The sequence below is a fragment of the Anomaloglossus baeobatrachus genome, chromosome 4, assembly GCF_048569485.1.
Source record: "Anomaloglossus baeobatrachus isolate aAnoBae1 chromosome 4, aAnoBae1.hap1, whole genome shotgun sequence".
In the NCBI taxonomy this organism is placed as follows: Eukaryota; Metazoa; Chordata; class Amphibia; order Anura; family Aromobatidae; genus Anomaloglossus; species Anomaloglossus baeobatrachus.
The window spans coordinates 572,157,558-572,170,017 of record NC_134356.1 but is presented as its reverse complement, the minus strand read 5'-3'; the positions used below and the strand labels follow the sequence as shown (position 1 = coordinate 572,170,017).

General features: G+C 41.2%; 1 protein-coding gene across 1 annotated transcript in view; it reads left to right on the top strand.

Moving 5' to 3' along the window:
* The window catches only part of ITGA11 (integrin subunit alpha 11), a 234,144-nt gene that overhangs the window by 95,155 nt on the left and 126,529 nt on the right, over positions 1 to 12,460 (top strand). The window contains exons 3-9 of the mRNA XM_075342870.1: positions 2,940 to 3,049; positions 5,568 to 5,659; positions 5,985 to 6,099; positions 9,655 to 9,782; positions 9,860 to 10,008; positions 10,097 to 10,241; positions 10,411 to 10,579. Coding sequence (XP_075198985.1) covers positions 2,940 to 3,049; positions 5,568 to 5,659; positions 5,985 to 6,099; positions 9,655 to 9,782; positions 9,860 to 10,008; positions 10,097 to 10,241; positions 10,411 to 10,579 — 908 coding nt within the window. The remainder of the gene's footprint in view (positions 1 to 2,939; positions 3,050 to 5,567; positions 5,660 to 5,984; positions 6,100 to 9,654; positions 9,783 to 9,859; positions 10,009 to 10,096; positions 10,242 to 10,410; positions 10,580 to 12,460) is intronic.

Below are 12,460 nucleotides of genomic sequence, written 5' to 3'. Positions count from 1 at the left end.
GACGGCGGAGCCAGGGGTAAGCCTGACAGAAGGGGCCACGACTACAAGCCCAGAGGCGCCCCTGGCACCCCGTTACATGACTATAACTCCATTTCTGACTTAATTTATAAACAATAATTATGCAGTTCCTCAAAATCCGAGGTTTCAGCTGAATACCATTTAAAGCATATCTGCCATTTGCATTTTCAGGATATGATATTTCTCATTGTCCTGCATCTTTTAAACTTGGAAGGACATGCTCCAACCTACACATAAATTTACCATTGGCAACATTAGTCATACCCTGCAAATCATGTCTAGAAATCTGACACAACTTGGGTCCCAGTGGAGCTACTAACCTCAAACTTCTGTATAATCCACAAGCCGCATCTGCACGTCGCCTGTGGTTTTATCAAACCTCCTGGATTTTACAAGTCTCTTGCTAATGTCTTTAAATATATCTGCTGTCCATCAGTACCTTTGCAACCTAAAGAATGAATATCTATTTTTAATGTTTTTATATTTTTCTATTTTTGGAAATCAGCATGTCAGCTTTTTGCAAATGCCATCTAAAACGTAAGGGAAAATGGGATACGTAGATTTGAATTTAACCATCTTTTTTTTCAGTATCTAAACGAAAACATGAGCTGACAAATTTACAAATTGGTCCAAGAATATAATATTCTAATATTATAATTGTGTCCACCACTTTTGAGTTAGGGCATGCCTGCAGTTTCACAAGAAAATAATCATAGTGCAGAAATCTACAATTTATTATTATTATTATTATTATTATTATTTATTTATAGAGCACCATTAATTCCATGGTGCTGTACATGAGAAGGGGGTTACATACAGAATACATACACAAGTTACACACCAATTCACACACAAGGAGAACCAGGAAAACAATATGTTTAAAACGTTAATCTTTATTGAAACAAATTGTAATAAAATCAGGGTGTCATAATAGGACAGTGCACAAGGTGGCGTACCAAGGTGGTGAACAACAGGTGTCTGGTCATAGTAATATCACTCAAAAGCCTAAAGTGGGATAAGTAATACCAAGAACCACAGATAGATAAAGTCAAAGTATAGGACCCTGTGGCCAGAGGACAAACCCAAAGTGGCAGATTATAAGATAAAGGGCCCCCCTGACGAAGGCTAGCGCCGAAACGTGCGTAGGCGGGACCTGGCGCCATTTCTGCGGTGAGTAAGGTGATCTCCGGTATTAATGTTTATCTTATAATCTGCCACTTTGGGTTTGTCCTCTGGCCACAGGGTCCTATACTTTGACTTTATCTGTGGTTCCTGGTATTACTTATCCCACTTTAGGCTTTTGAGTGATATTACTATGACCGGACACCTGTTGCTCACCACCTTGGTACGCCACCTTGTGCACTGTCCTATTATGACACCCTGATTTTATTACAATTTGTTTCAATAAAGATTAACGTTTTAATCTTATTGTTTTCCTGGTTCTCCTTGTGTGTGAATTGGTGTAGATCTATTCTTGAACCGGCTACATATCCATTCTGCTATATCCATGGGGTGATGGTATTATATCTCAATTTTGAGTGACCACTAAAAATTCTTTTCCCCTCAGTATATAATATAAGAATTTTGGCTGAAGGTTTGTTGTATATACAAGTTACAGTAGACAGACTAGTACAGAGGGAAGAGGGCCCTATAATCAATTTCTCAATCACTATATTAGCAATTTTATTTTACTTGTTTATATTGCGCCATTATTTTCTACAGCACATTACAGATATCATTGTCACTGTCCCCATTGGAGCTCACAATTTATGTTGCCTATAAGCAAGTCTTTGAAGTGTCAGAAAAAACTGAAGACCATGGAGCAATCCCACTCAAACACAGGGAGAACATACAAAATTATTATACGTTTTTGGTGGGATTTGAACCCAGGAGACCAGCACTGCAAGTCTACAATACTAACTAATTTTTATTGATAACTGAATGGACCACCCAACGTCCGTAATGTGGGATACACTAAACTAAGCAGTGTCATGCTTGTCATTCTTAGCTATTGTCTTCAGTGTAGGAGCGAGTACAATAAAATCCTATGGCGCTCGCTCCCTCACTGAGCATGGTAGCCAAACAGCAGCAGGACAATTATACCGCTAAGTTAAAGGGGTTTTCCCATCTCCAAGATCCTGTACCAATATGTTGTAGGTGAAATAATAATAATATATTAGCGATTAGCTCCAATTAGAAATGTAGTATAGTTCTCCTTATATAGCCATGTGTCTACCTCATCTGCAGGGCAGCTTAGGTATCCATGGTTACGACCACACGCAACTACCTGTCACTATATAAGTGGACGTAACCATGGATGCCAAAGCTGCCATGCCCTGCACATGAGGTAAGTGACATAGCTCGGAGAACTATACTACATTTCTAATTGGAGGTATTTGCTAATATTATTATTATTACACCTACTACATATGTAACATGCAAAAAACCTTCCATGTAATAGCAATAGGTGGCTGCTATACGTGTAGGTCAGGACACCATCACAGACTTAAATATGTAGCATAAAATAAATATTTTATTCAAATATTATTAAAATAAAAAATATTTCACATGTCAAAATACCGTATCCAGGCTCAAAGTATAAAATACAGGGTTTCTCAAAGTGGCAACAGCAGAAACCCACAGCTTAGTTGAGCCTCTATAGTGCAAACGGACAGAAAAATTTTTTCTACAGTAGATTACTACTTGGTGATGGTGGAAAGCATACCTCCAAAAAAAAATGAGCAAAATCTTTAAATTAGTGAATAATCCTAGAAGATTAGAGACCTGAAGCCTGCAGAATTTTGAATTCAGCTCTGGAGTGATAGCAAATGGTAATTCAGTCACCAGCTGTATAGCAATGCATACTTGTGTCCTAATTCTATATGTAAATTTCCATTTTTTTACTCTGTTTCTCTATGAAGGTTGGTGGTTGGTGCCCCCTTTGATTACAATGGAGCTCAGAGAACAGGAGACATCTACAAATGTCCAATCACCAATGACACATCTAGTGACTGCAACAAGCTTGGAATCGGTAGGTGACATATCCTCATTCATTGGTTTTAATTCAGTCTTATAAGGTCTAAAGATTGAAGATGATATGCAATTATATGCAGTTTCATCTCAGTTATCTTCTTTTACGAATAAATCTAAAAAGTATATATTATTGCCAATTTAAATGAAGTAGACTTCTAAAATAAAAAACCTAGATATTAATTTCCCTCACTGGCCCCATTCAGCTTTATATCAGCGACCGATCTGCCAGGGCGGGGTGTTAGGCCACGTGAGCCTTGCTGTCAATCAGCCTGTACTATTGGGTTACTGCATAACTATTCCCCACAAACACCAGCAGACCCAGCGCCGACATGGCTGGAACGTCGCTGGTGAAGGAGGGGAGTAGATGGTTATCATTATTTTACAAGGGGGTCTACTTCATTTAAAAGGGGGTTATTCAATTATTTGACAACCCAATTATAAATTATATCAAATTTCAAAATCATTTTTTATTATTCCAATGGATATTACAAAATGAAGCAACTTTGAAAATAGTCTTGATTAAAAATATTCTGTTTAGTATCTACATCTTATATGCGGACCACTATGTCTCCTTGGTCGCAGACTACAAATGAACCCTTGTCAGATGCTGCAGTCCTGCTATCTGCCTCCTACATCTTGCTCAGCTCCTGAATGCATTTTTGCCAATAGACACATAGTTCAAACGATAGCACACCTTATGTCACTTGTTAGAAGAGGCTTCAATCTCAAGAAACACATTTCCCAAGACCTGTGTCTCAACCGACAGAAGCACTGTATTGTAAAGACGCATACGGGAGCTGCTGTAGAACAGCTGTGACAGGTGAAGAAGTAAATCTTCTCCTCAGCTTACTGAGCATTGAGGTTGGAAAAAAAAACCCTTTGTGCTCAGTAAGCTAAGGAGAAGATTAATTTCTTTTGATTTCATTGCCTTTTACCTTGGTTAATGGAGGTACGTGTGCTTATGATATAGCATCTTTGTCAGTTGAGGCACAGGTCTCGGGGAGCTGTATTTCTTCAGATTGCAACCCATCCTGACACGTGACTATGATAGGCTACCGTTTGAATTACGTAATGGGGCCATTTTATTACATTTTTGGAAAAATCCCCATAAATGAGGGTATTCTGGAAAGGCATTGTATTTTATTATTATTATTATTATTATTAATGTTTATTTATAAAGCACCATTGATTCCATGGTGCTGTACATGAGAAGGGGTTACATACAAAATACATATACAGATTACAATAGACAGACTGGTGCAGAGGGTAAAGTGCCTTGCCCTTGAGGGCTTACATTCTATAGGAAAATAGGGAGGAGACAGTAGGGGGGGTGGTGGTGAGGTGGCAGATCCGCTGGTAGTGAGGTGGCAGCTGTGCTGCTGGTGAGGTGGCAGCTCCGCTTGTGGTGAGGTGGCAGCTCCAGTGGTGCTGAGGTGGTAGCTATGGCGGTGGTAAGGCGGCGGGGTCATTGGAGACTGTAGCCATTTTTTAACAGATGGGTTTTCAAGCTCCGTTTGAAGCTTGCAAGTGTAGTAGATAATCTGACATGTTGAGGCAGCGAATTCCAGAGAACGGGGGGATACTCGGGAGAAGTCTTGGAGGAGGTTGGGTGAGGAGCGAATAAGTGTGGAGGAGAGAAGGAGATCTTGGGAGGATCAGAGATTACGTGTTTGAGTGTATCAGGAGATTAGTTTGGCGATATACGTATTTAAGTGTATATCAACACGACTTAAGTAACAAATGGAATGGGTTATGGCTGCAAGATCCGATTATCCAATTTATTTGTAGTCTGTTGCTATAAAGACCCACACACTGCATAGGAGCTGTAAGCATAAAATCTTTAATGATGACTATTTACAAAGCTGCTTAATTTTTTATTTATTTCAAATGTTTAAAACCAATAAAAAAGATAGTCCAGAAAAAATTTCGGCACTACAGAAAACCATGTTATCCCATCAATTGCGGCACTCACCCGTGTATAACATTCCGTAGACTTTCTGTACAAGTAATTTAAAATTACAGCATGGCAGTGAATAGCATACTACTAGGTTTGGACAACAGTCGTTTCGCGCCGAGCGTGGCCCAGGAAGAAGCGTCTGCTCAGTGCGAAACAGCACGTACATAGTAGTATGCTATTCACTGCCATGCTGTAATTTTTAATTACTTTTTATAATTGCTTGGAAATAAAGTCTTCTGAATTTTATCCAGAGTGATGCAAATGTCTTCTCTTCTATTTTACCATTAAAAAACATTGTTGCAAAAGTGGCCAGAGATGAAACGGAGAATGTGATGACTTTCCCTGCTTTCCCAATTCCTTGAAATAGAATTCCTTCACTTGTATTACACCAAATAAAACACATGAAGCTGTCTTTCTCTCTTTCTCGGAAGCATTCCTTAAGAATGAGGTCTATGTGGTAGTTTGGTTGTCTCTAAGGTCTCTGTGGTAACTCAGAGGTTTCTCAGGTCTCTGTGGAGGTCTCAGAAGTCTGTGTCTCTGGTAACTGGAGGTCTCTCAGGCAGGGTGACGCTGTTCAACGTCTCGGAGAGAAAGGACAACATGCGCTTGGGAATGAGCCTAGTCACAAATCCCAAAGATAATAGCTTTGCGGTAATGTCATGTTATAATTTGTGTCTGTTCTGTACTAATGCTTTTAGCTGTATGCCAGACTTATATAATTCATTACTGTATGCCATATCAGCCTCTCTACTATGGTATGTTTCATTGATGCTATCCCCACAAACCACCCCTTGCATGTGACCAGTATGCCATGCTGGTTTGTAGCCTCTCTTGCCTTGATGATTCAGCAGCTCTTGTGGGAAATATTCCCTTTTATAATTAAGCTTTGCATTATTAAAACATCATAATTTTTTAAAGATTTCACGCAATATATTTTGCATGGACAGTGACATTTCTGTTATATTTTATGTTGCAGGCTTGCAGCCCACTCTGGTCACATGAATGTGGAAGTTCCTATTATACAACAGGGATGTGCTATAGAGTCGGTGCCAATTTCCGTTTCTCCAGAATTGTGGCTCCTGCTGTTCAAAGTACGATTAAACTCAATCAATATGTTGGGTAGTCTGTGATGCAGGGGTGGACACTGACAGCTTGGGGCCCCTGTTGCAAGAAATTGTGCCTGGGCCCCCCTCCTTTTATGGCGACAAAGCTACAAATATAGATATTTATGTGTATGTATATATATATATATATATATATATATATATTACATAGTGTCCTCTCTGAATTGTCACATGGAGAGAACGCTATGAGGGCCCAATAATGAATTGTGGAGTTGGGCAGACTCTGAGGACCATATAATGAATTGTGGGGTGGGGAGGACTCTATCAGGCCCATATGATGAATTGGTGGATGGGGAGGTCGGTATCAAGGCCATATTATGAATTGTGGGATGAGGAGGACATTCCCACATACATAACGTTACCCCCTTCACCAAATATGTAACATCACCTCTTTCCCCATATATGTAACATCACCAGCTTCTCCACGCAGCCCCACACAAGTATCTGTAACCCTTCCCCATATAGCCCCTCAAGCACGCAACCCCCCGCATATAACATAACTCCATTCCCTATGCAGCACCCTGCATATAACATCACCCCTTCACCATGCAGCCCCCCCAGCACGCAGCATCACCCCCTTCATGAAGGCCTCAACACGAATACCCCCAGCTCCTGTAACTGTAACATCACCCCCTTTCCTTCACAGCCTCTAGTACACAGCCTCACACATACAATATTACCCCTTTCCCCATCCAGCCTCACAAATGTAAATCACCCCTTTCCCTGTACAATCCCCCAATATGCAGAACCTTCCTTGTACAATTCCCCAGTATGCAGCCTCCATGTAGGATCATCCAGATATCCTCTTCCCCAAAGCAGCAAACACTGCCTTACATTACTCCCCCTTAGCCCCTTGCTCTTCGGTGCAGCCCCTCAGACCTCTTAGTGTGGTCTCTCCACCACATCTACAGCACAACGTTGAGCACTGGGATGATGAGAGATCAGCTCTACACTGGAGGAGGACGTCCCACCCCTTCCAGTGACATCATCACCTCACAGGAGCAAATCCATTCTAGCCACAGGGGGATTCCTGCGGCTCTACTACCTGATCTGTGCAGCAGAATCGCTCCTTGCCTGGCGCGCTGCTTTTGATAGATGAGGGCAATCTGGCCATGGGCCCCCGGAACCTCGGGCTCCAAACAACAGGCCAGATTGCCCTCATTATTAAGTGCTCTGCATGGGCCCCCTTCACCTCTGGGCCCCGGTGCAGCTGCACCGGCGGTATGTCTGCCTTGAATAAGTATTCACACCCCCATGAACGTTTCCAGTTCTTTTCACGTTACATCCATAAACTTAAGTGTATTTTATTGAGATTTTATGTGATATACCAACAGAAAGTAGCAAGTGTTTGTGAAGTGTAAATGAAAGTATACATAGAAGTCTAAAGAAGAAAAAAAATAATAATAATCATAAATATATATCTGAAAATTGTAACGTACATTAATATTCAGCACCCCATAATCTGATATCCTAATAAAATCCTGATTAACCAATTGCCTCCAGAGGTCACATAATTAGTAAATTGAGTTCAGCTGTGTCACCTACAGTTGTTCTCTGAAGGCCTCAGAGGTTTGTTTGAGAACATCAGGAACCAAAAGAGCATCATGAAAACCAAGGAACACACCAGACACGTCAGGGATAAAGTTGAAAAAAAAAAAAATCTGACCCATGCTCTGAACATCTCATGGAACACTGTTCAAGCCATCATCCAAAAATGGAAAGTATATTGTATGGCCCAACTGCAAACCTACTAAGAAATGGTCGTCCACATAAACTGACATTTCAAGCATGGAGTGCACTAATTAGAGAAGCGGCCAAGAGGCCTATAGTCAGGAGGAGCTGCAGAGATCCACAACTCAGGTAGGAGAATCTGTGCACAGGAGAACTATTAGGGTACGGTTCCACTTGCAATTTGCACGGATGAGTGTAATCCGATAAAGCATCGGATTGCACTCGCACCAGTGCAAAACTATGGGGAACTGTCCATCTGCGATTAATTTCTCATGCCATAGCGGCATGTGGAATGAATCGCAGCATGCTGCGTTTTGCAGCGGGTCTTGGCTCGCACCCCCATACAAGTCTATGAGAGTTTGTGAAACATCCCACTGCACTCATATGTACTCAGAGTGCAGTGCGATGTACGCAGAGACAGACAGCGGAGGAGATGGGGAGAAAGTGCCCCCTCCTCTTCTCCGCAGCTGTGATACGATTGCAAGATCTGATCACAGTCGCATGACCCTCGGCTGACGCTCGCAGCAGAGGGTCATTCGCATTTCGCTTTCACATCGAAAGCTATACGCTAGTGGAACCCTACACTTAGTCGTATACTCCACATATCTCGTGTTTATGGAAGAATGGCAAGAAGAAAGCCATTTTTTTTAAACAAGCCATAAGAAGTCCTGTTTGTGGTTTACAAGAAGTCATGTAAGGGAGACAGCTGGGATGTGGAAGAAGGTGCTCTGGTCAGATGAAACTAAAGTAGAATTTTTTGGGCTTAAAACAAAACACCATGTTTGGCACAAAACTAACACTGCCCATCACTCTGAAAACACCATCCCCACCATTACCTGTGGTGGCAGCAGCATCATGCTGTGTGGAAGCTTTTCTTCAGCAGAGACTGGTGAGCTGGTCAGAGTTGATGGGAAGATGTCTGGAAATAAATACAGGGTAATCCTGGAAGAAGAGGCTGCAAAAGACTTGAGACTGAAGATACCTAAACATACTGCCAGATCTACAATGGATGGTTTAGATCAAAGCATATTCAGGTGTGTGAATGGCCCCCAGTTATAGTCCAGACCTATTCCCATTGAGAATCTGTGCAAGACTTGAAAAATGCAGTACACAGACTTCTCCATCCAATCTCACTGAGCTAGAGCAAGTGTGCAAAGAAGAAAGGGCAAAATGTTCAGCCTCTAGATGTGCAAAGCTGTAGAGACAGACGCCAAAAGACTTGCAAAAGTAATTGCAGCAAAAGGTGGTTCTTCAAAGTATTGGCTAAATACAAATGCACATCACAATTTTTAGATTTAATTTTTTAAATACTTAGAAATCATTCCTTTATACTTGACAAATACTTGTTTGTATATCACATAAAGTCCAGGTAAGATAATAATAATTTAGGCTTGTGGGTGTAATGTGGAAAAGTTCACAGGGAATGAATACTTTTTAAAGCACTGTATGTGTGTATATATATAGATATATATATATATATATATATATATATATATATATATATATATCTTGTATACATAGTCTCACTACAGTGTTGCTATTCATCACCTGGTTGTGCAGGAACCTTGCTCTACACCAGCTTTGTGGCCCCTTTATTCTCAGGATTTGTGGGGGTCTATAAATTTAACAATTTAACAGGTTGTAAAAGGTTTAATATTTATGCTATGAAATCGTTTTATTTTTTTTATGGCATTTAAAGTGAATATACTGTACCTATTAAAAAGGTGGAATTAGCCTACATGCTAAGGACCTCTAAAACTTGCTACTACCGGTATTATGGTTCTTCTTCAGAATGTCCAACTTTTATGGATATTGTCATTGTTCTGGACGGATCCAACAGCATCTACCCATGGGAAGAAGTGCAAGGCTTCCTGATCAGCATCTTACAGAAATTCTACATTGCTCCTGGTCAGATACAGGTATATATATGATAAAAAAACAATGTTTTTGTGCATCAAAGCCATATTTGGTCTAATGCTCCCTGTGCTTGTGATAGGTTGGAGTGCTTCAGTATGGAGAGAAGGTTGTTCATGAATTTTACCTAAAAGACCATCGGTCAGTGAATGCGGTGGTAGAGGCTGCGAAACTTATAGAGCAAAGAGGAGGAGAGGAGACCCGTACTGCACTGGGGATTGAGAAAGCCGTGTAAGGAGACACAAACTTTTGTACTTATATTTTCTTAGACTGAGAGGTCCCAGAAATTAATTGTGTTGGTACTTATGATCTTTCACAGCACTGAAGCCTTCCAGCAGGGTGGTAGAAGAGGAGCCAAAAAAGTTCTGATCGTCATTACAGATGGAGAGTCTCATGATAGCCCAGATCTGAAGAGAGTGATAGAGAGAAGTGAAAGAGACAACATCACACGTTATGCAGTGGCAGTAAGTTTTCTCTACTCCATATAAAGTCTATCCAGAGGGGTTGTGTAAAGCATCGCCTCTCTTTTCCAAAGGCAGTGTCTGGTATTGCAGCTATAACCCATTTCTTGATTGGGACTGAGCTGCAATACCAATATTGGATAGAGTTTAATATGTTTTTCTTAACCTGTAGGTTTTGGGATATTATAATAGGAGAAAAATTAATCCTGAAGCTTTTCTCAATGAAATCAAATTCATTGCCAGTGATCCTGATGACAAGCATTTCTTTAATGTCACAGATGAAGCTGCCTTGAAGGACATTGTGGATGCCCTTGGTGAAAGAATATTCAGTCTAGAAGGAGGTATTTTTCACTGCACAGTGATAATCAGATCCATTTTTTTGTGATACATGTATTATACTGCGGAAAAAAGGAGAACCAGAGCAGAAAAGCTGAATCAAAAATTGCAAAGTTTTTTATTTTTATATTCAAAGTGCACAGTGCAATACATGAAACATTGGTATTCAATAAAAAGAGGGGGTGGGGAACATAGGTGCAAAACAGATCAACATTAGCCGGGTGTGGACTAACAGGCAAGAAAATGTTCAAATATAAGAAAACCCCTGATTGCCTACATTGAAAAAAATCAATATACTGAATGAAGGCATCTGAGTATAGTTAACCTGAGGAAGTGAGAACAGAGAGGACTCGAATTGTTGGTGGTCAAAAATGGTTAAACAGGGGAGATGGTTTAGCAGTCAGGAGATAACCTAATATAGGGGAAATCAGGTCATACATGCATAGCACAAATTCCCAAGTGGGAAGAAAACTGCTCCTGACTAAACCATCAAGGCACTGAGCCAAAGGATTGCCACAATAAAAAATGAGGTGTAATCACACAGTTAGGCGGACCCCCTAGATTTGTTAATACAAGGGGGGAGTCAGATGGAGAACCCAAGGCTCTAGGGCAGATATTAACGTTAGAAAAGAGTCCTTAGTAGGGAGTACGGCTTGCAAACAGGAAGAATTTCCAGGATGCAAGGTAGGTACAATAGTAATCAATTACATAGAGTAAATACAAATCCCTGCAGAGCACAAGTACTCCCGACTATATGGCCAGAGGTAGGCCAGTAACTACCTGGAGTTGGTAAATGGTGTAAGAAATATAAGTAATGTCCATAGGACACAGGAACCCGCCAGGGAGGTGAGTAACCCCAAGGCAGGGTGGTAAATGAAAAATCTGCCAGGCAAAAAGCTTTGGGTGGAACATAAAAACAATGGCAAGTTAACTGTAACGGCAGAGAGGGGGTTAAGGATAAGGGCAAGTGCCCGGTATAGTGAACATATGTTACCTGAGACCGGTGGCAGGGGGCCCGACGCACGTTTCGCGGCTATCAGCGCATCGCTTGCCGCTTCTTCATGGGGGAAGGTGAGGAGTGGTGCACACATCCGGTAGAGTGACCCATAAATAGCGCCGCGGAAATGGGAAACACCAATGGAATCCACAGTTCCGGAGTCAAACGGCGCATGCGCGGGCCCGCCAAAGAAGCTCCCCGCAGCGTAGCCCCAGCCGTCAAGGAGTCAGGCGCATGCGCGGAAGCCAAGACGAGAACAAAGGTTCCCGCAGAGACCACCGCGCACGCGCGGACTCCATGGAGACGCCGGAGCGCGGCCAGGGAACAACAGGCGGGCGCACGCACGCGCACAAAACTCCGGGCACGGTGGATAGATGGATGGGGAGACAAGGTGACACAAAATAGACACTTGGCAAAAACCACAAAAATTAAGGATATACATGATGGCGGAACAATATGCAGAACACATAACACAAGTAAAAAGACATAATACTACATGTCATAAGGTGAAACGTAATCCAGCACAGCCTAAAGAATGGTAAAATTGCAGGCAGCCGCCAAGTGGAATTATAAAACCAGGTCGCATCTCCAACCAAATCATGGTATATATCAGACGAACCCATCCGCTAGTTAATGTTGTCACAAGGGATATGTTGCATCATATTTAAAAGGAGTCTAAGAAACAGAAAAAAGTATATACAAAATTAAAAACAAAAAGACTAAAAACCACAAACACCCGAACAAAGTAATGTAATGGAAAGAGAAAATGGTACATATTATACATATTTTTATAAAATACGCAAATAATCACAGATAAATAAATAGGCATTCCATTACAAAAAAATAATAAAGCAATGAGAGCTAAATAAAACATTCAGAGAAAGAGAGG